Here is a 24,307-nt window from a genome sequence, read left to right as displayed (position 1 = left end):
TTCACTGTATGCGAAGTAGAGCAGGGGTGGCCAACCCGCGGCTCTCGAGCCGCATGCGGCTCTTTCATCCGCCGCATGCGGCTTAGCCGGCTCCTGGCCACCGCTGCCCTGGCCTCCCCTACTCCCGTGCTGCTGCTGTCTGTGAGGGGAGGAGAGCGCGCGTGCGCCTCTCCTGCCCATCACTCTCCGGCGCTGGTCCGTGAGCCAATCAGAGCTTGTGGACCGGCAGCTAAGGCTGCCGGTCCGCGAGCTTTGATTGGCTCACAGACCGGCACCTAGAAGAGAGACACAGCCGCCGGAGAGTGAGGGGTAGGAGAGGCGCACGCTGCGCTCTCCTCCTCTCACAGACAGCAGCCACACGGTGAGCAGCACGGAGGAAGGGGGTGGGGGTCGTCGTCATGTATAGCTGGCACTGGGGGCATTGCTGGCACTAGGGAAACATATATATCTGGCACTGGGGGGCATATCTGGCACTGTGGGGACACTGGCACTGGGGGCATTGCTGGCACTAGGGAGACATATATATCTGGCACTGGGGGGCATATCTGGCACTGTGGGGACACTGGCATTGGGGGCATAGCTGGCACTAGGGGGAAATGTATATCTGGCACTGGGGGGAAATGTATATCTGGCACTGGGGGCATATTTGGCACTGTGGAGACACTGGCATTGGGGGCATAGCTGGCACTTTGGGGACATATATATCTGGCACTGGGGGCATATCTGGCACGGGGACATAGCTGGCACTGGGAGGAAATGTATATCTGGCACTGGGGGGGTATGTATATCTGGCACCGGGGGCATATCTGGCACTGTGGGGACACTGCATTGAGGGCATAGCTGGCACTTTGGGGACATATATATCTGGCACTAGGGGCATATCTGGCACTGGGGGGAAATGTGTATCTGGCACTGTGAGGCATATATGTATCTGGCACTGTGGGGCATGTATGTATCTGGTACTGTGGGGACATATGTGTATGTGGCACTGTGGGGACATATGCTTCTGGGAGTATGGAGGCACCCATTTTTTGAAATTTTTATATGTATGTGGCACTGTACTGGAGCATTATATGTATGTGGCACTGTACAACATGACTAAAAACAGAGTTATGACAGAAGGTCATACTCCTACAAACGTCATAACGAAAGATGTGCGCACAAAATGGGGCGTGGCTTTGTGAAAACTAGGCTTTCGGCGCGCGCATGATACTGGCTCTTGCTCTTGACTACAGATCTTTTCTGGCTCTTTGCCTCTGACTGGTTGGCCACCCCTGAAGTAGAGGTTCCACACCTCATGTGAGAGATTTTCAAAACATTCTCTTTCTGTACAAATTCAGCAGTCCCTTGCCATTCATACATAACTGCATACATAACTTGACAGATGCATGGGTCTGATGCCCCATAAGTTGATGTTACTCTTTTGTATGAAAATGTGGAACTCATTTGTACAGACAACTAAAGTCCTAGTTTGATACAGGAGTCATAACTTTATTTTGCTCAGAATACTCACAGCTTCTCAGAAACTCATTTGTGACAAAGTGTACATTTTTGACACTCTTCAGTCCGAAAGAGATACATATTAGAAGTTCCCATAACAACAAAGTGCTAACCCAAGACATTCTGACATTTGTCAAATACTTATGTGCATACAGGTTTTTTCCATCTACTAGGTAAATTAACTTCTATACCTTAGAAGTACTCTGATGGCAATACACAGTCCGCAAATAGGGATTTCAAACCCTACATCAGGACTGGCAATGCCATCCACGAGAACCCAAATATTTTCACCTTTGGCTTATTCAAGTCCAAAATATTTTTTGTGTCTTTTAAAATAATGTTTGTACACTTTTATGTCTCATATTTGTGAAATTCATCTCTCTGCTTCTATAACATACATTTACAATGATTATCATTAAAAGTTACATTTTATCTATCCTTTCAAGCGTATCCCAACAAAGAGGTTTTTTTTTTTTTCTCTTATGTATAATTTTTATGGCCTGACCAGTGAATAAAATTCCTTTAGGTTAGGTAGCGATATGGGAGAATTATTAGATATGGTACTTCTTCACTTCCAACACAGAGCACCTTGGCTCAGTGTACATTGGTGTACACTAACCCTAATATAAGATGGTAAAATAAGAAAGATTGATCAGTAGAAGTTGCATTTGTGTCATTCTGTGCACAGACTAGTCTCAGTGGCAAGGTAGACCTCATCATCTGAGCAAACGAGATAACTTTTTTTTTTTGCATTTCAAAACCAGTTTAATAATTACACAGCGAAATCTGCAGCAAACCATTTGTATTGTGCATATCTTGAATTCACTCTTCTGGGGATTTAGGATGACAAGATGTATGGAGCAAAAATAATCTTGGAAAAGAATACAGCAGAAGCCCTGACAGATATTCAGAAAAAGTCTTGTCAATGATGGCAATCATTTACCAACAGGTCGTGTTTTGAGCATACCTCCCAATTTTTACTGTTATAAAGGTGAGACCCTTGGGCACCTTAGGCACCACTACCCGAAATGGGGGCATGACCTTGCGTGGGAGGTTTGTGGCCTCAGTTGGGATGGGGCGTGGCCTTGTGCATGACCCTGTAATCCTTATTTTAGGGGTGTGCCCAGTATTTTTTGAGCAGCTGGGCAACCCCTGGCTCACCTGCCTGCACTGTTTAGATACCATGCGCATGACATCTATTCAGGGATCACCAACTGTTTTACAGAGCAGCGGGGATCAAATGCTCCCCCAACCTCCCCATCCGCCCACGGGACACTGCGGCCCACAGGTGGGACAGCAGGACAGTCTCTGAATATCGGGACTGTCCACTGGAATCGGAACAGTTGGGAGGTATATTTTGAGGATTTCTTGTTGTGGAAGCAGGTGAGATAAATACTGACCCAGTGAAATAGATTAACTTACCTGTACATGATTGTGCATGATTAGCGAAATCCACAAAACTTGACCTGCTGGTGGTACTTAAGGACTGGAGTTTAGAATCCTGCACATCAGCATAGTTGCACATGGTTTTACTGGGAATTTCACTGTGCTGTTGGCCATGCTGTGGTATGTGTGTAGAGGTGTCCACTTGCTGATGGCAGCAGTTGGGTACAGCAAGGGATTTCCTTGTGCTTGTTAGGAGAGGATTGGGGAATGATTGTGGTACTTGAAAATATTCTGAAAGATACTCCATTCACAAACACTTATATAAAGAATGTCTGCACCAGAGGGTTAACAGCCAAAGACCCCTTCCAAATAGTCTTCATATTGTAATAGGAAAGTTTCTACTAATAAAATATTAAAAAGAGAAGCCAAAGGAGACCGAGGGGTAAATGTGTGATACTGGCATTACCGGTATAACGGTATTAACATCTCGGCTGCCGGGGAGGGGGAGTGAAAATTTCCCCCTCTGGTTATGCCTGCCAGCACACGCCGGCTCACTGGGCATGCGTGAGATCTCTCAAGTATTGCGAGATCTCACATGTATCCCGGAGCTGGCACCCTCACAGCCAGGGCAGCGCTGTCCCTGCTCTGGTGTATGGACAATGACACCTGGAGATGTCAAGGTATCCGGACTCCAAGTCGACAACAAAAAGGTCGACATACCTTAGGTCGACGTCAATTGGTCGACACACCTTAGGTCGACATGGACAAAAGGTCGACAGGAACAAGGTCGACATGGAAAAAGGTCGACGTGAGTTTTTCACAATTTTTTTTTCCTTTTTGGAACCTTTTCATACTTAACAATCCACGTGGACTACGATTGTAACGATAATCTGTGCCGAGCGAAGGCACCATGCCCGAAGCATGGCGAGCGAAGCGAGCCATGCGAGGGGACGCGGTGCACTAATTGGGGTTCCCGGTCACTCTCCGAAAAAAACGACACCCAAAAAAACATAAAAAACTCATGCCGACATTTTTCCATGTCGACCTTGTTCCTGTCGACCTGTTGTCCATGTCGACCTTTTGACCATGTCGACCTAAGGTGTGTCGACCAATTGGCATCGACCTAAGGTGTGTCAACCTTTTTGTTGTCGACCTGGAGTCCCAGACCCGATGTCAAAATCTAAAACATTCATACATTGTCTGCCACATCGGCATGCTATCTTGTAAATAGCAGCACCAATATGGACATATAGTGCGCTGATACCACTTCTCCTCTATATCGACGTTTAGTACATCTACCAGAGTATTCCAAATGCAGGCACTCGTGGGTGTCAATAACTTAAATGTTATTGAAATGCATTATATATTTACGCCACTATTAAAAACATGAATAAAGAAACAGTCATGATCAGTCACTTATCTATGATAAATTTTATATTCTAAATTAATAAATAACATTTTATAATTACTATTGTCCTTTATTTATAAGGCGTCTCCAAGTGTCCATTGCACCACACATACAATACAAGAAGTTGAAACAGAACATAGACAGGGGGGAAAATTCGAATTCTATACAACAGGGTGACAGCAAATAACAATAGCAGTTAGTGACCTGTGAATAGCAGAGAGGATCAGAGTTTCTGAGTGAGTGAAGGCACACTGGAAACAAGGATAGTGTACAGCAGTGGTTCTCAAACTGTGTTTAGTGGCACCCTGTGTTTAGTGGCACCCATGGAAGACTTGCAAGGGTGCCTCAGGTTGGTGGTCCAGTACCAACTCAAACTATTTATTGTCAATGTAATAGGCAAAAAACTAGAGCTTGTGGCTGCCAATCAGAATATATGTGGACAAACAGAAGCGAATATTGTTCCTCGCCACATAATTGAACCTAAGGATGACATATAAACATAATTTATTTTATTTAATATTTTTTTCTAAATTTCTCAATAAGAAACTTTTGGCCTAGGGGTGCTGTGAAAAAAATTCTGACAAAATTCTGATAAGGCGCCGTGATTCAAAAAAGTTTGGCAACCACTGGTGTACAGTGAGAGACAAGCACCCTTGTGAGTCTACAGTAATATACAAATGACCACATATAGTAGGCAAGTGAGCAGTCGTAAGAGTTTTTAATACTTTTTCACATATAGCTTTTTATTCCTTAATAGTAATGGAGTAAACTTATAAATAAAATTTAAATTTGAATAGATTTAACCGCGTGAGTGTCTCAATTTGGAATATTTCCGTTTAGTGATCTATGCAGGACAAATTGTTCATGCCTGTGCCACGACGTAACTGCAGTGGGGTGTAAGTCACACTTCAAAGTCTTTTCCCTGCAAGGACACCGGTTATGTTGCGCACATTACTAGATCCATACTGTTACCCTTTCGCAAGGAAAGCAAAGGTAAGGTGGACACACCTCTGTGCAGTGGGGACAGTCCCAAAACAAACAGGGCAGTTGGCAGACTGTCGTATATTTTCTTTACTGTTCTTTCTGCTTTTTGCTACAAGCTACTGCTGACTTAAGCATAAAGTAGTTGCAGATTGGCTGCACCAAGGAATATTGGGAGTACTGTTTTGAAAAGAGATAAGTTCCAATCATTTCACCTCCCAGAAAGGCAAGTAGTTAGGGGATACATTAAACTTCCCCCTCCACCTCCCAAGCAGCAATGGCATAAAATCAATAGCAATCACATTTAAGAAATAGACTTCCTTTGCTTCCCTCCCCCTACTAACTCCAACATTAAATTAATAGTTATTCATATTTAATTATTTTATGAACAAACCCAGTTCCCTTCTCAACAGGGAGCTTTAGCAGTAATGGAAAGGTTCATACATACTGTGAATGCCAAATTGCTTTCTCACAAATATTTAAAATGCCCACTCTAATATATACTGCAGATGCCAGGCGCATCTTATTACCATATACGATAAAAGTACGCTGTACATCGCAAAACACTGCATCCCATAAGAGAAAACAATACACCCACACATTATCTGAGTTCCAAAGCTCATTGATGTATATATTTGTTATTAAAAGGATATGGAGTCAATATATTACAAAGTACAATATACCTATAGTTACATGGTTACACTCACACAGTAAGCAGTTAAAACATACAGTTACATACAGTTACAGTTACATACAGTTACAGGCCAGCAATACAATACCATTCCCTTTATGCTTATCTCTCTCTCTCTGTAAAATCATGCTTGCATTCCATCTTACTCTGAGACCAAAACAGGAACTGAACTCCTGTGTGATCAGCAATGTGTTATCTAGTTTCTGGGGGAGGGGACTTACTCATTCATGATGAGTCACTAGTCTCTTTGTATATGCTAATCAGGTTCAGCCTTGAAGACATCCAAAGGGCTGGCCTGAGCTTCCTGTCCACTACCTGTTTGAAATATCTATTGTTCTAATAAAAGTGATTTTGGCTTTTACACATTTAATCATAATTATTTGTTGCAATGTCCTACAATTTAATAACAAGTATCAAATTAATCTACACATTAATCTGGTTGCTTTAATAGTAAATATGACAGGTGTATCTGGTTTCGTCCAAATAATACACATACATGACATTACTTAATTATATAATTTTAAATCATCATGATGTCTGGCGCTTGATATTATTATAATTATGTACTGCATGAAATAAGTGTTGAATCCATCTCTGTGGCATGTTCGTGTAAATGCGTGTGTTACCATATATTGCTGTGCTCGCTGCGCGTATTTGCAACCCTCCCCCCCCCCCCGCTTCTTCCCAGTACTAATGTTTTCAGCATCCCTGCAAACTATAAATTAGTGCCCTATTTCCCATACTTTTTAAAGGGACATTGATCTCACAAAGAAGCAGAGTGGTCACACAATAGTACCGCCAATTCAAATTACACCACACAGTAGCATCATCTCATCCACATTACACCGCATTTAGTGCCCCTGATTCATATTACACAACATAGTGATGCCCCTTATAATGGTTACCTCACTCAGTAGTGTCCTTTATTCACGTTGCACTACACAGTGGTACCCTTTATATACGTTATGCCACACAGTAGTGCCTTATATATACAATATCTACAGTAGTGCACCTTAAAAACAATTCCCACAGCAGTAGTACCACTTACACATAATGCCCACAGTTATAGTGCCCCTTAAACATAATGACCACAGTAGTGCCGCTTATACACATAACATCTCTGCCTCAGTCACTCCAGCAGCTCACTGCCTGTGTCATTAGGTCGACCACACTTAGGTCAACAGTCATTAGGTCGACCAGTATTGGTCGACATGCATTAGGTCAACATGGTCACTAGGTCGACATAGTCATTAGGATGACATGAACAAGGTCGACATGGAAAAAGGTCGACCTGATTTTCTTTACTTTTTTTGGTGTTGTTTTCTTCGTAAATTGACGGGGAACCCCAATTAGTGCACTCGCAAGGTGCCTTGCTCCGCTACTGCAGTGTTCGGCACAGGTTACTATTTTAAATCATAGTCCACGTGGATCGTAAAGTATGAAAAAGTTCAAAAAAATGAAATTTATTTTGAAAAACTCATGTCGACCTTTTTCCATGTTGACCTTGTTCATGTCGACCTAATGCATGTCGACCAATAGTGGTTGACCTAATGACTGTCGACCTAAGTGTGGTCAACCTAATGACCGTATTCCTGCCTGTGTCCCTCCAGCAGTTCCATGCCCTGTATCCCTCCAGCAGCTTCCCCACCTCTCTTGTCCCTCCAGCCCCCTCTCATCTTGTCTGCAAGATGCACAGAGCCTGCTCCTCTTCATGGCTCTTCTTCAGTTTAGCAGCGGTGACAGTATGACATCACATACGCCATGCCGGAAAATGAAGCCACTGGGACCTGAGAAGGTGATGAATGCTGTCTAACAGACACAGCGTGTGTGAGTACCAGGAGGGTGGGCTGTAGATGTAAGAGATCCACAGAGCTACCAGTACCTGAAGAAGGGGAGGGCGCTGCAGCTCATCAGTAACACTATCGCCACCAGCATCATCGATTGATATAGGTGATGGCTTTTCTGTTGGAATTACTGTGCAGGGCAATGGGGGAGGTGGAACTAGTTCCCCCTACCATTACACCACACTTTAACCCCTGCATAAGGCCGTGTCTACACTATGGGTTGCAAAGAATAAGTCATATGAATAGTGTCTATTTTATTGTAGTGTTTTGCTCTCCTCTTTGATTCCTAAAAAATGGTGTAAAGATGTGAGAAATGATATGCATAGCAGCTATTCCAGGCAGATAATGAGGCTGATACAGAGCTGAAAGTAAAATCGGGGCACGTTACTCAAAAGAATAAAAAAAATAAGTGATTGAAAACCAAGCTGCACACTTATGCAGTGCTGTAAGTGTCTCATGATGCTTACAGCTCTGCATTGGTACTGTAATTTATGTTTCTTGTTGGCTACTAGTCACCATCATTAACAGTGTGTACTTGTATCTGCCTTTATAGTTAAAGATACACGTCCTATCAGGTATATGTATGCTTATGTGCTGGTCTTCATGGGCTGATTTTGCATGTGCACGTCCTGTTCCACTTTACATCAGCCACAGTACCTCTAAAATGTCCAAGAATTGTTGCTAGTTGATAAAATCTTCAGGCAGAGAGATACAGTAGCGGGTTCCTTTTCAATAATTTTATATTTTGTTTTTCAGAATCCGGCAAAGATGCACAGATACGTAAAGCAGTGTGTATTTCATAAGCCCTTCATATTGCACCTGAATGGATTACATGTATGAGCTGCTGTGACGTGGAAAGATGGCTCAGACCAGTGGAGTTGTACGCTTCCTCCCCGAAGGGGACTGTATACTTTCCTCTCCAAGGGCTCTCAGAGAAGCTGAAGGGAAGCCTTGGATGCAATCATTGGACTCTGATGAAGTATTCAGCCCCCAGCGTTGCTTTTCTCCAAATCTGAACTCCCGGAGAATACAAGTACTGAGGAAAAGTCTTACACCGGAAGCCAGGCGTGCTCACTTAGGAATGTATAATAGTACAGGGTCTTTGGTTTGCAATGTTCCTGAAACGGTACAGAGGTCAGGAAGGATAACTGCTCCTTGCAGTCCATTGAGAAGCAGTCCTTTATACTCTCCTGGCAGCAGGAGACCTTTAGTGCTGCCACAGACCACGGGACATAGCTCTATTGTAACATTTACATTTGTCAAAAAGTCCAGTGTGCAGACTTTAAATGGGATCACAACAGAGTGTGACTCTGGTCAAGGTATGCCACTGGAAGGTACTGACCAAGGTGGAGAATGTTGTGCTAACACTGCCACAGATCTGGAAACATGCCATGGAAAAAACGTTGAGGGTTTGAATGGTATTAGCATCAAACAAAGAGTTGGCTCTCCACAGCCTGTCTCTTCTCCCCAAGGAGGTAGAGTGCAGCTGATATCTGACAGTCCACAAACATGCCAGAGGCTATCACACAGGGAATCAGGCAGAGAGAGTCCCTACTCTATTGCCGGGTCAGACTATCACCTGCGCTCACATTGTGACTCTCCTACTAAATATGTTAATACAAGCACCCCAGCACCAAGCATCATGCCATCTGTAAATAATATGCCCTCCAGTCCTTCTCAAAGCCCCCTGCTCAGACGGCTTGTAGGACAAACTAATTTCTGCACAGACGAAGTGACATCACCAATTAAAGAGGGGTCTAATGAGCAGTCACCAAGAAGTCCAAGTAGATTAGATCTTAGCCAGCAGGTACTCTAGTGGTTTCATTTTCCTGTCTTAATATGTACATACATACATACATTATTAACTGGATAAATTGCTTCAATCTATTTACCTGTTGTGTTTTAAATGGTTCAGGTAGACGAATGGGGTTGTCCAAAGGAGGCTTCTTTACATGCACAGAAGATTGCAAAGGCAAAGTGGGAGTTCTTCTACGGTTCCCCTGAATCTCAAAGGACTGGTAAGAACTGCGCTAGATGTAAGGTTGCAGAAACTCTGTTTAAAGTATTTAGTGCTTAATGTTGTACAGAAGTTGCTGTTTTACATATTTATGTTTATGTTAATGACAGTTTTAGCCAAAATATAAAATTATTGTATGTATACGCACCATAACAATAGCCCTATACACAATTAAATGTCTTCCCTCTGCTTGAAAAACAACATAAAACTACGCTATAGACTGCTGTTAATGTAAAAACTACAACAGATGGGGGGAATATATTTAAAGTAATAATACTAAGTGTAAGTCATTTACTTTCAGTTATTAATTTCCTTTAGGCCCACGTGACTTGTAACAGAAATTAGCAAGTACACTAGCTAAAAAAAGGCCAAAATATTCAGAATAACTGAAGTATACTAATTTGATTTGATTTTGCTTCAGGTAAAAAAAAAAAAAAAAAGAGGAAAAAAAACCCCCAAAGGACAGTTTTTTGCAACTTATTTTACATTATCCACTTAATTTTCTGTAAATAGATTGTCTATATTTTAGATATAGAATATAGAGTTCTATATTTTACACAGGCACTTGCGTTGACTCAAAAACCACCATAGATACTGTAGACCATGCTGTAATTTGGGGACTGTGTGACAGATCATCTTTTGGGGATAATAGCACCAGAACAGTCACTCATGGGGGATAATTCCAAGTTGATCGCAGCAGGAATTTTGTTAGCAGTTGGGCAAAACCATGTGCACTGCAGGGGAAGCAGATTTAACATGTGCAGAGAGAGTTAGATTTGGGTGTGGTGTGTTCAAACTGCAATTTAATTTGCAGTGTAAAAATAAAGCAACCAGTATTTACCCTGCACAGAAACAAAATAACCCACCCAAATCTAACTCTCTCTGCAAATGTTATATCTGCCTCCCCTGCAGTGCACAAGGTTTTGCCCAACTGCTAACAAAATTCCTGCTGCGATCAACTTGGAATTACCCCCATGATTCCTTTGTTCACAAAACATTCCATGACAGAGTAGTTTTATAAAATAAAATTTCACAACTCACAGCTCGATGCTGACCAGAAACACTGCGCAGTGGCTTAGCTAAGGTGGACAGGTAGAGCACATGTACTGAGGGGTGCCCCGAATTTCTGGTTCTCTGATATCATGTCCTTCTAGCTGTTTGGCTGGTGGCCCGAGAAATGTCTGAAGCGTCCCAGCACTCTGTTTCAATTAGATGCCGTGAGCACAATCCTGTTTTGTTCTAAAGTAAAGTCTATCAAATTACACTGTTGTAGACAAACTCCCTAAAACAGTAAAGTTCTTACAATACAACTACATTATCGAGAACTACTTTGAGTTAATGCAGTAACAAATGTAGTGCAAATTTGCAAAACATGAAGACAATATAATTCAACAAAAATATTCTTACAATGTGGACACCTCTATTTGTCTATGGAAAGGGGTGCTGAGGGGGTGGGAGTGAACGGGTACTAATTACCTAAGCCCGTGCTTGTCGGAGAGGCACGGCGGAAACCCCTTGCCCCCTGCCCTTCTTGGCTGTTAGTGTCAGCAGTCTCTCTTCCCAGTCTGGGCTGTGACTGGTCCACCATCCAGGGAAGGTGTGAACACACTGCTCAGTGCTCACGCCCGATCCCCTTGGACCTGCCTATAGCTGAGGAGTGGAAAGTGGCGCCATTATAAAAATGTTTCATATCTTCTTTTGGATGGAGCTTGGCCATGCACCTTACAGTACCGGGGCCAGGCACTGCTCTCTATAGCTCTGTCTATGCATCACTAAAATGTCTACAAACAGGGCATATGTGTTCCAGCATACTTGGTTGCCCAGTTCATAACCAAATAAATGTACTTGTAAATCAGTATCCACAATCAGTATTTTTCAGTGTTGAAGCCAAAAAGAGAAAAGACATCACAATAGTGTTCTCTATAGCTATGCAAAAATGCGCTTCTCCTTTCTTTGGTGGCAATGAACCTGAAAAATCATGCACCAATGTCTGCTACTGGTTGTTACATAATCAAATGGATTGATGTGTAGGATCAGTTGAATTTCTGTCTCATTATTCTCCAATCAGTAGAAATGATTGTGGACAATGGATACCCATTGAAAAAAAGAGCAATAATAGTGCAGACTGTTTGGTTGAGATAAAAATTTTATGCACTGATGTTAATTACAAACACATTAAGTAAACAAAAGCCAATCATTGGACATTAATTTTTCCAATGTGCATCAGTAACTTCAAAATATGGGGCCAAATGTAAAGTAGTTGGAGTTTTCAAAATGTGCGAGTTTAGCTGTAAACTCGCACATTTTGTAAACTCAACCAATGTAATAGGCTTCGAAAACATGAAAACTTGCATGGTTTTTGGCCTCCCGCAACTTACACAGTTCAAACTCTGATCCAGATGTATTCCATAGAAAAACTTGCAACTCGGTCAATGTAATAGGGTCTGAGTTTTACTCTTTTTTTTTATAAGTGAGTTTCATAGAAGCATGCACAGATGCAAGCATAGCTTTAATAAAACATACAAGTACACTCACTCACTCATACAGTACTTACCAACACTTCCTGTAGCCATGCTCGTCTACTTTTCAAATTAGAATCCTTGGTAGCTGTAAACAAAAAAAAATCCATACTACTCCAGTATAGATCATGTCCTCTTTGTTCCATGTAGGGATCCCATAGGTTAAAAAAAATGGGTACCGATACCAAGGTGGATTCCACATGCAGCCTCTCTACGCGAATGGCAGGCTGCTTTCACTAGGGGATCTGGCAACCAATCAGTGTGGGCCTCCATAGGAGCTCCGCGCTGATTGGCTCTGTGCGACTGGACTGTCACTCAAAATTTCCTCCATTGGCTGGATTAGTGAGAATTCTCCATTGTAGCCTATAGTGGGAACCACTATATTATGTGGTTAACCGCGAGGTTATTAGAGGTGAACCACATGGAATGCCTACATGGAACAAGGAGGACGTAATCTATACTGGAACAGGTGAGTATGGATTTTTTTTTTTATAACTACCATGGATTCTACTTGGAGAAGAGGAAGTGAATGGCTACAAGGAGTGTAGGTATGTATGTGTGAGTGTGCATGTATGTTTTATTAAAGTTATACTTTCGTGGTGTGTGTGTCTTTTATTTTAATATTTCTTTTAGAGTAGTACTACAGGTAGCAGCAGGCCCTTTAATGCCCCACATGCTGGTACTTGTGGTTCTCAAAATAATAGCATGAAGAGGAGGCTTGCTGGGACCTATAGTCCAACTGGTAAAGTCAATATTATTTCTAACTTTTACACTAGAAAGCTATCAATTCAGCACCCACCACCAAGGGGTGCCGGGGAGGTGATAGCTCTGGACTTCAGCCCTTGCCATGGGTGCCCTGAAGAAGGAGGGGCACCTTTATTGGGGGGGAGTGGGGGTCCAATCTCCCAAAGGGATACCTAGCAAGGGCTGACTAGTTTTGGGGGTTTATGCTACAGCCACGGGGACCAATATAAGTGTATCCTTGGGCTGTGGCATTACTCCTCTGGCTAGAAGAGCCCAGTGCTGGTTTAAAAAATATGGGGGACCCTTACGTCTTTTTTTACCAGATTCTTTTTGGAACCAAGACTGGTCCAAGAGCCCAATGCTGGTTTTTAAACTACAGGGGGACCTCAATCTTTTTCCCCCCTGTATTTTTTCGGACAGCACAGGCTGAAAGAGCCGGGGCTGATTATGCATTACTTTAACTCTTTATAACGGATCTCACTAATCTGTGCATGCTTCTGTCAAACTCACAAGTTGAAGCTCATATTACAATGTGATAGTTTTGATACAAGAAACTCACACACATGCACACAATGTAATATCCTTGACTTTAAAAACATGTAGCCTATTACATTAACCAAATTTTGGGACAAACTTGCACCTTCTAATATGTGAAAAAGTGCACGTTTGTCCCGCACAAAAAAACTCAGACCCTATTATAATTGGACATGATGGTGGTCTTTAGATAAAATTCAATAACCGTTGGTGAAATTTTTTTTACTATATTGGGCCTAATTCAGGTTTGCAGAATAGCACAACAATGGGCAAAACCATGTGCACTCGAGTGGGGGGGGGGGATGGGGGGGCAGATATAACATGTGCAGAGAGAGTTAGATTTGAGTGGGGTGTGTTCAAACTAAAATCTAAATTGCAATGTAAAAATAAAGCAGCCAGTATTTACCCTGCACAGAAACAATATAACCCACCCAAAATCTAACTCTCTCTCTGCACATGTTACATCTGTCCCAACTACAGTGCAGCATGGTTTTGCCGATTAGTGTACTTTTTTGGTTTGTTAACAAACCTGAATAACCCCCTTGAATAGAGGAAATAATATAGGCGTTATAAAAATAGTTGATGAGTAGTAAAGTTAAACATCTGTAGGTAAAATGGTGGTATGTTAATTTAGTCATGCTTTTGCACAACTAGGTTATAGAGGTGTGTGCTACCCGAATGGTGGGTACATACTATGTCAGCAGATCCTCCGACATAGCAGCCAATTTGGTAAGCATGCACACTTGCCAATTGGATGGTCGATGTGTCCTGTGATGTCAGTCCCTGCAGCCAGTATATGGAGCAGTCTCCTGTACACACAGCCAGACATGCTGATATATCTGCAGGATATATCGGCATTGACTGTGCTGCAAGGCCGACCTGATATGTCTGTGACTCACGGCGCTCACAAACATATCGGTTTACACACCCGCTGATGCACTACAGATAAATTGCTTGTTCAATGGAACGGGTGATATATATCTATTAGTGCGGGGGCGTGGCTTGAAATAGGGGGTGGCCCATGGGCATGATAATACCAAAGGAAGCTGTACTGGGGGTGTGGCTGTGCAATTGCATCATCATGGCCATGCCCTCCACTATACAATGCTAAGATCGCCGTAGCTACGATGACACGATTCAGCGTGAATCTAGTAATTGGCTGCCAGGTTCTACCACTTATTCAGTAAATGCGCAGCTGGTAAGAGGGCAGCGGGTCATTACAGGAGACTTATCCACTCTTCAGGGTGGCCGGGAGCACCACCCGATTTTCAGGAGCCTCCTGGCCGTTCCAGGAGAGTAGTCAAGTTTGTTAAACATTTATCATTATGTTATTTTACATTTGTAGGATGAACATACTAAAGGTTCCAAAAATGTTTAACATGTTTCATTTGGATACCATGGTGTATTTAGGGTCAATATTTTCAATACATAATGGGTGCAGAACTGTATATATGAAAACTGTTCTACAGATAGCCTTGCAAAAATAAGGCATAGCCGGTAGCACATACTGTATTCAGAACTTTTACTTTCTTTTTCTGTTTGGCTGCTATAGGCAACACCTGTTCTACACAGGGAACTGTCCATGGTCTCCACAGGGTTAATTCGTAACCTTGTGGGTGATGCTGGTGGAGACCAGAACTGGCACTGAACAATAAGCTTGTGAGCCTCCCAGGATGCACTGGGCTCTTACACCTTCACACCCCACCCCCATGCTCAGGCACATCAGTTTTTTTGGTGCCAGCACGGAGCTGGACTCACTGAACAGGGGCTGCAGCTTGCAGCCTAAGGTTTAAAAAATGTTCTTGATGTTTTCTGTCCTTTACAACAGGATGACAGCTCCTGGCAGTCCAGAGGACGCCAGAGCGAACTCTCCATCACCCCCACCTGGCCGCAACACCACAAGTGGGTAGGTGATTTTGGCGGGACTCCCACTGCAACCTTCTCTCTAGCAAGAAGCAGGGGCACCCTAGGACTGCATCCAGAGACATAGGGGACAGGTAAGGTGGCTTTCTACTTGCAGGACCCGGGATTTGCGCAGTCCATATTCCATGGTCTTGGGAGGCAGACCGCAGCTGCTGATGTGCTCCGAGTCCATTATGTACTCCCGCACTAGACCACCAGGGCATTAATATGCACTGGCGCTGGGAACCCTTTAATGGCCAGGAGAGCCAGTGGTGATATTTAGCACAGGGGAGGTAAGCGCTTCCCTAGCGGCCCCTCCCCCATCCCAGGGTGCCATTCCACAGTGGTCTTCCTGCTGTGGGCTGCTCCTCCTTCCTCTTGAGAGACACTGAGTAGCCATCATACAGAGCTCTGCAGGTCTCCAGAGGCGGTGGGCTGTGTCTCCCTGTATACCTCTCCTACATAGCAGGTTATACAAAAATATGAATCCTACCCACCTCCTCAAAATGCTGTGTAGTTGATACTTGATACCAGTGTCCACTGCAGTTAAATTTGTTTTCTGAATTGTATGTGACTTACTGTATGCTAGTTCTGCTGTTTGATTTCTCTTTATTCAAACTGTACATTATAATTGATTTCCCTGTACCTGTTTTCTCTCTGTGACCCTTAAATACTGGTGTGTATTGGGTTAACTCTGCCACACTTTAATAAATATTGTATTTGTTTGCGCTCATTGTCACAAACTGCTCAATACTATGTTGTGTGTGTTCACTACTTGCTGTTACCATGTCTAATAAAAGCAAGGCAAACAGGCAGACGCATCTACTTTGGTAGCATGTAATGCCTGACACACTGAGGTTTTAACTCAGGATTTATCACAGGATTGTTTATGCCCGGGCTGCCTTGTGCCACCCAACACCTCAGCCCCACCAGTTATTGTACAACCATGGCCTTCATTTACAACCTTACTGGCTACAATTGCAGACCAAATAGCTACCACACCGGTGGTTACCCCTATCGGTATACCTCAGCCAGTACAACCCAAACTGGCTCCACAGGAAACTGGCCCACACCCAGTGCAGCCTACTATAGCTACCCCTATAGCTGTTCCACAGCAATACAATCTGTTTACCAGGCTATAGCAGCCCCACCCATTCATTCCCAGTGGTTGGATTCATTCTCTACGTCAGTTCACAGTCTGTCTGCTTCATCTGCTGCTTTTCAAAGCATGATACATGGGAAACGCACACTGCCTGCACCTACTGTTGCTAAACATACTATACCTTCCTCACAATCCACAGCACACTTGGATTCTGAGGAATCATCAGTACTTGCTGACATGGCTGAGGTTTCTAATGTAGAACCTCCCTCAGGTTATGAGGAGGTCCCATCTAAGTTTAATGTGGCAGCATTAATCAGAGCTATCAAATTCTATCTTTAGCTGGAAGATACTGAACCGGTCACTACTTCTATAGGCCCACTATGCAAGCAGCAAAAAGTAGTCCTAGCTGAGTTACCACACTCTGACCACTTCACAGAAGTTAGTACTGAAGTGTGGAAAACAACTACTAAGAAATTCACAGTACCAGCTCCTTTTACCCATTACCCACAGAGGATAGTGAAAAGTGGGGGAACCCACCAATTGTGGATAATCACGTGACACACTTACTCAAAAATTCCATCCTGCCTCTCCCAACTGTGTCCTAAGTTAAGGAACTGCCGGATAGACAACTGGATGCCTGTCTGAAGTCAGTGTACTCGCTTACAGGAGCTACTGCCAGGCCAGCTACGGCCACAATGTGGGCCGCTAATGCCATTGAAACATGGGTCGATGACCTGGAATGCAGTTTCACATCTGAAAACAGGTTTTGGCCACCAGACGTCCTCCTACCAAAACTTAGGATAATCCCTCCACATGACAGGACGGGCCTCCCATGGGGGACCCCAGGGTGGGAGGCTGGCTTCTTCAGTTTGCCAGTTTGCCCAGGCATGGAATCTTATAATAATGGACACCTGGGTCCAAGAAGTGATCTCTCACGAGTACACTTTCTCCTTCCTGAGGCATCCTCCCAGACAGTACTTCCCTACCACTCCCTCACTGGATCCCAGCAAAGCACAAGCACTGCAGGGAGATCCTTAGAATGAGAAAGTGATACCTACCTAAAGTAGTATCTAAGTTCCATATTAACGAACCCATTGTGGTACCAGCCTTTCAGGAACCCAGCCTCTCACAAGAGGATACATCGTTGGATGTGGTCCATGTTCTCAGGATTTACGTGGACCATACTAGTTCCCTTTGAAAGAATGATTCTATAGTCATCTTTTATGGATTCCAGACGCGGGGCTGGCCAGCCAATTAACAAACATTGGCAGTTGGCTCCGCATGACCATATCACAGGCGTATACACAAGCGGATCTGCCTGTTCCACGTACAGTCTCTGCTCACACTACTCGGTCTGTGGGTCCTTCATGGGCATCCCGCTGTAGCACATGTGCTGAACAACTCTATATGGCAGCTATGTGGTCTACTGCCCACATGTTTCTTAGGTTCTATGCTTTTGATACGTTTGACTCCCAGGATGCAACCTTTGGCAGCAATGTCCACCTTTCAGCTTATGAATGTTCCCTCCCTATTACAACCGCTTTGGGACTTCCCGAGGTTAAGAATGAACTCTCTTTCTTCGAGGTCCATGGGATCCACATGGCGCCCACCCTGACGCCGTTCCCTTCTTCTTTATGTGAGTGTGTTTCTTGTGTGTACCATCCTTCCTTCTCTCTTCTATCCAGCTCATGCTTTGGGCTTGTTACTAAAACTGATGTGCCTGAGCATGGGGGCGGGGTATGAAGTGGGAAGAGCCCAGTGCATCCTGGAAGGCTCACAAGCTTATTGTTTGGTGCCAGTCCTGGTCTCTACCAGCATCATACCCAAGGTTAAGAATTAACCCTGTGGATCCCATAGACCTCGAAGAAAGAGAGTTAACAAAGTTAAGTTTTACCATAACTCTCCTTTTCATAAATTTCTCCCTTTATATTTACTTTCTGACATAACATGACAGTGTTTTCTTTGTTATGTATACCTTAAAAATTCACAGTGGGCGATGTTGGGTAGAGTAACCAGTATAAAGTAACTACACTGGAGAATATCGCAAAGAACCTGGAAACCTTGGAATGACCAGTGCCCGATTTACCATTACCTGGGAAATACCTGCAGTTATCAAAGTGACTGCCAGAAGGCTGTGCTGCTGAGAATATGGGGACTACTCATTATCTCTTGGGCTCTTTACACAGAGCCGTTTCTTGGGCCAGGCGAACAGTGCGATCATACGGGGCATCGCGAAAACTGCATATTATAGTATTCCATCTGGAATACTATGAAAATGTCCCTCCCAAAATGGCCACTGCCTCATAGAAAACAGTTTATAAGTATACTAGAGAAGGAGGCGCCCATTTTGAGAAGGTATTTACATTTTGAATACTTAGAACTTCAATTAGATGCGAACAGCGCCTAGGAACTGCAGAGCAGCAGCGGCCAAGGGGGATCCCCTGATAACAAGCAAAATCCCTTGACAACGAGCAGGCACTGTGGCATTACAGTGGGGGCATAATATGGTCATAGGGACATATGGGGGCATTACAGCGGGGGCGTATATGGTGTCATGGGCATTACAGTGGGGGTATAATATGGTGACAGAGGCACGTGGGGGCATAATATGGGGCATTACAGTAGGGGCATAATATGGTGACGGGCATGTGAGGGCATAATGTGACAGGCGCATGTGGGGGCATAATATGGTGTCAGGGGCATTACATTGGGGGTATAATATGGTGACTGGGGCATTACATTCGGGACATAATATGGTGACAGAGGCATGTGGGGGCATAATATGGTGTCAGGGGCATTACATTGGGGGTATAATATGGTGACTGGGGCATTACATTGGGGACATAATATGGTGACAGAGGCATGTGGGGGCATAATATGGTGTCAGGGGCATTACAGTGAGGGCATAATATGGTGTAAAGGACACTGTTGGTGAAAAATCGCCTTTACCTGCAAGGCCAGACCCAAACGTAGCAAAGCCATGCCCATTACAGAGAGACCACACCCCATTTTGGCTGGCTTAATTTTTTTATATGTATATGGGAGGTATGGGAGACAGTATTCGCACTAGAAGTCAATTTGTCTAGAAATGGCCCTGCTGTTACATACAGTATGCAAAAACACCCCTTCCTGCAAAATGTGTCTCCCACCTCAATATTCAAACTAAAAAAACTGAAAATATTGTCAATTTTCATGTTTGTTTGAGGGAAAAGACTTCATCTACAAATAGTGTTAGTTCCCAAGGGCCCTCCTTCCTATTGCAAGTAGATCTGGGTGCGAACAGATCCCTCCGCCTCCAGTGGCTCTCAGTGCACATAAATAAACTCCATTAACAACACATGCTTGCTTACATTGCTCGGCAGTGAAAACTTTTACTGCTAGTAATTAGCGGGAAAGTGTTTTATTCATGAAGCAGTGAAAAGTGTGGAGAAGTGAGCCTGTGGAGAAGTTGCCCATGGCAATCAATCAGCTGCTCCATATAATTACATTGTATGCAAATTATAAATGTTACTTCAATGCTGATTGCTTGCCATGGGCAACTTCTCTACTGGCTCACTTCTCCACACTTTTTACTGCTTCATGAATAGACCACTTGGTGTTTGGGATCGCAGAACAGCTGTTTTTTGAAGATGCTGTCCCACTATGGGAGCAATAATGAATTGGTGTGGTATTTCATTATCCACAGCTGCAACTTGTAGCAAGTTGGATACTAAATTGTCTCTGAGGTCAAATAAGCCCCCATGTAACTTACTGGTAAAACCTTTGATTTATGTACATTGTGCTACAGCACCACCTTGGTCAGCCAGAGGGCTGCATGCGATAATTTTTAGTGATTTCCTCGTACTCCAGTTGTCCTTTACAGTCCACAAATAGCTTTAGATGCATCAACCAACCATGTCAGCAGAAGACCATTCATTACCTGCACATGCATAGTGTGAATAGTGATTTCATAAGCATGCACACTAACCATCGCGCTGGTTACAGGCACCAGCCAGCCTGCGCAGGCTTAAGCTTACTCAGGCTGGCCGTAGGATCCGGACCCCGGGGTCCAGGAAGTAAGACAACGCAGACCCTGGACCTGTCGTGCCTTCAAAATGGGGGTGACAACCTTGTTTTGAAGAACAGTGCCAGGTGCCGCCCCACTCTACCCCTCCAAATACTGCAGCAGATCCCCAAACATTGTATTTGTACACAAACCATCAGGTTTGGAAAATAATTACCTAGCCAGCTGTTATGTTGATGTGACGAGCTTTATTACATTATTAACAGTTGCTTATATTCCGCTGTACTTTACAGTTGGGAACAATGACCATCATATACTGTAATGAAAACTGAATGAGTTTATAAATCCACCCTGCCAGGCGACAGCAATGCAAGCTGGTGCTACCAGTGGTTTGCACTTTGCAGTATATTTTCATGGCACATATTTGAAGGATTTGTGAAAGTTAAGCCAGGTACACACTAGGCGATGCTGAAATGCTGGCGATGAATGACTATATCGTTGAACGATATAGCATTCAATTGTATAGCGTGAACACACTGAACGTTGTTGTTCAACGATAACGATCAGTGACATCAATCATCTTTGCCTGTTACAATTATATCATCCAGGTAACATTGCGTACCTGGTATTCCTTGTAGGACTTGATCCATTGCTCTCTGCCATAATGCTGGGGCAGAAGAAAGTCCAAACACCAGACGGTTATATTGTAATAAACCTTTGTGAGTATTGATGGTTAAATATTTCTTAGATGCCTCCTCAATTGCCATTTGCAAGTATGCTTGAGCTAGGTCAATTTTGGAGAAGCGGTCGCCCCCTGAGAGAGCTGCAAAGAAGTCCTCTATTTTAGGCAAAGGATACTGCACAGTCCGTAGTACTGGATTTATTGTCATTTTGAAATCTCTGCAAATACGGATACTTCCCATTTTGTCTTTCTTTACTATCGGAACTATGGGCGTAGCCCATTCACTCCATTCCACTGGGGAGAGTATACCAGAGTCTTCCAGTTTCCATAGTTCCTCCTCAACCGCTGGTCGGATGGCATAAGGTACTGTGCGAGCTTTACAAAACTTTGGAACAGCATGTGGATCCAACTCTATACTGGCCTTAATGTCCTTTAACGTGCCTATCCCTGGTTGGAAAATGGGTTGTGCGGCAGCTAACAATTTAGAAAGTTCCTTAATAGCTGCGTCATTGTTGGATACATCAGATGCAGTAGATTGTAGCCTGTGAATGGAATGCCAGTCAAGTTGGATTTTCCTTATCCATTCTCGGCCCAATAATGCCGGTCCACCATGTGGAAGTATGTACAAATACAGCTTATGGGTATTGCCTTTGTGTTTCACATAAACTTTTATTTTTCCCAATGGGGACACCAGTTCACCCGTATATGTGCGGAGTGTTACGGATGTTTTCTCTAAAGGAATAGGAGCAAACAGGCGTTTGTAATCACTTGCATTTAGCACTGACAGAGCAGAGCCTGTGTCTAATTCCATTTTTAAGTCAATACCTGCTACTTCCAAAGTGACCCAAATCACTTGACGCTCTTTTGCCGTCATAGAGTGCATCTTTAGGCTGCATAACCCTTTTTCTGTACCAGTACTATCAGTAGAGTCTGATTCATTGTCGGCTACTTTATGTACCTGGGATGTTGTATATTTTCTCCCGGGAACTTTGGATACTTGCGAGCGGTTTGGTGTTTTCCCTGACTGGCACACCCTTTCAATATGGCCTCTTCTCTTACATTTTCTTTACACTTTGCCTTTAAACCAGCACTGACTGGCATCATGTGACGACTTCCCACAGCAAACACAGGACTGTCTCTGATACCAATAAACTGGATTGGGAGTACATTCTGGTGCCTTTTGCTGCAATTATGATGCATCCCTGGTTGCAGTCTCCGGTGAAATAGCTATGGCCAGTGCTCGCTCTAAGGTCAGGTCAGGCTCAGCCAGCAATTTCTTTTGTGTACTTGCACTTTTCATCCCACAAACTAAACAGTCTCTTAGACCATCTGATAACCCTGCTCCAAATGCACAGTGGCCCTCATTCCGAGTTGTTCGCTCGGTATTTTTCATCGCATCGCAATGAAAATCCGCTTAGTACGCATGCGCAATGTTCGCACTGCGACTGCGCCAAGTAACTTTGCTATGTAGAAAGTAATTTTACTCACGGCTTTTTCATCGCTCCGGCGATCGTAATGTGATTGACAGGAAATGGGTGTTACTGGGCGGAAACACGGCGTTTCAGGGGCGTGTGGCTGAAAACGCTACCGTTTCCGGAAAAAACGCAGGAGTGGCCGGAGAAACGGTGGGAGTGCCTGGGCGAACGCTGGGTGTGTTTGTGACGTCAACCAGGAACGACAAGCACTGAACTGATCGCACAGGCAGAGTAAGTCTGAAGCTACTCTGAAACTGCTAAGTAGTTAGTAATCGCAATATTGCGAATAGATCGGTCGAAATTTTAAGAAGCTAAGATTCACTCCCAGTAGGCGGCGGCTTAGCGTGTGTAACTCTGCTAAATTCGCCTTGCGACCGATCAACTCGGAATGAGGGCCAGTGTTCAGATAACTTCCTCAGCTCTGCAATGTATTTAGAAATGCTTTCACTTTCACATTGATTCCTTCTGTGAAACCTGAATCTTTCAGCAATCACTAATGGTTTGGGGTTTAAGTGCTTTTGTAAAATGTCCACAATGTCAATAAAGGACTTGTTGGCTGGCTTCTCAGGTGCTATTAAACTCCTCAGCAGACTGTATGTTTGGGCACCCATTACACTGAGTAATACTGGAACCTTCCTGTCTCCTTGCACTGCGTTAACAACACAATACAACTCCACTCTCTCAATATATGTAGCCCAGTCCTCTATAGTACCATCAAATGCAGCTATTGTGCCAATATATCCTGACATCTTTTCTTTATACTTAGTCCTCCCTTCCTTAGAAAATGAAGATATAACTCACGTGCTCCTTTTATTCAAGTTAGGTGCTGCTGGCAGTCTGAATGGGTTCACTATGGTATGCCAGCGGTCGGGCTCCCGGTGACCAGCATACCGGCGCCGGGAGGCTGACCGCCGGCTTACCGACAGTGTGGCGAGCGCAAATGAGCTCCTTGCGGGCTCGCTGCGCTCACCACGCTACAGGCACGGTGGCGCGCTACGCACGCCACGCTATTTTATTCTCCCTCCAGGGGGGTCGTGGACCCCCACGAGGGAGAATAAGTGTCGGTATGCCGGCTGTCGGGATCCCGGCGCCAGTATACTGTGCGCCGGGATATTTTCAGTCGGCATACTGAAGACCACCCGTCTGAATGAGTTGTTCCTGTTTGCACCCCACAATTGTGCTGTGTCAGCCCACTGGTGCTCCACTGATACCTGGAGCCATGCTGAAGAACAGTTTAATCCTCATCGCCAGTGTTAAATCTGTTACTTATATACTTCCACCAGAACACATATACAGCAATGGGAACTATATACACCACAGCCGGCATCCCCGGACATGCAGCTCAGCCTAACATTGCATGTCAGCTCGATATTGGTGATCACTGAACGACGTGCTAGAGCACGCATCGTTCATCCTTTACCAATATTACCCCATACATACTGGACGATATAAGCTTAAAAATAAATGATAACGACATTTATGTCGTTATCTGGGGTTTTTTTAGGCTGAAATTGCCTAG

The 24,307-nt window shown here is 44.0% G+C and overlaps 1 protein-coding gene across 3 annotated transcripts in view; it reads left to right on the top strand.

Annotated features, from left to right (window-relative positions):
• The window catches only part of PSD (pleckstrin and Sec7 domain containing), a 747,912-nt gene that overhangs the window by 217,666 nt on the left and 505,939 nt on the right, over positions 1-24,307 (top strand). For all 3 annotated transcript variants that reach the window (XM_063961403.1, XM_063961401.1, XM_063961402.1), the window contains 2 exons: positions 8,567-9,617; positions 9,726-9,828. In XM_063961403.1, coding sequence (XP_063817473.1) covers positions 8,670-9,617; positions 9,726-9,828 — 1,051 coding nt within the window. In that variant the 5' untranslated portion in view covers positions 8,567-8,669. The remainder of the gene's footprint in view (positions 1-8,566; positions 9,618-9,725; positions 9,829-24,307) is intronic.

Source organism: Pseudophryne corroboree, chromosome 3 (assembly GCF_028390025.1).
Source record: "Pseudophryne corroboree isolate aPseCor3 chromosome 3, aPseCor3.hap2, whole genome shotgun sequence".
Taxonomy (NCBI): domain Eukaryota; kingdom Metazoa; phylum Chordata; class Amphibia; order Anura; family Myobatrachidae; genus Pseudophryne; species Pseudophryne corroboree.
This window is presented reverse-complemented; position numbering and strand designations above follow the sequence as displayed.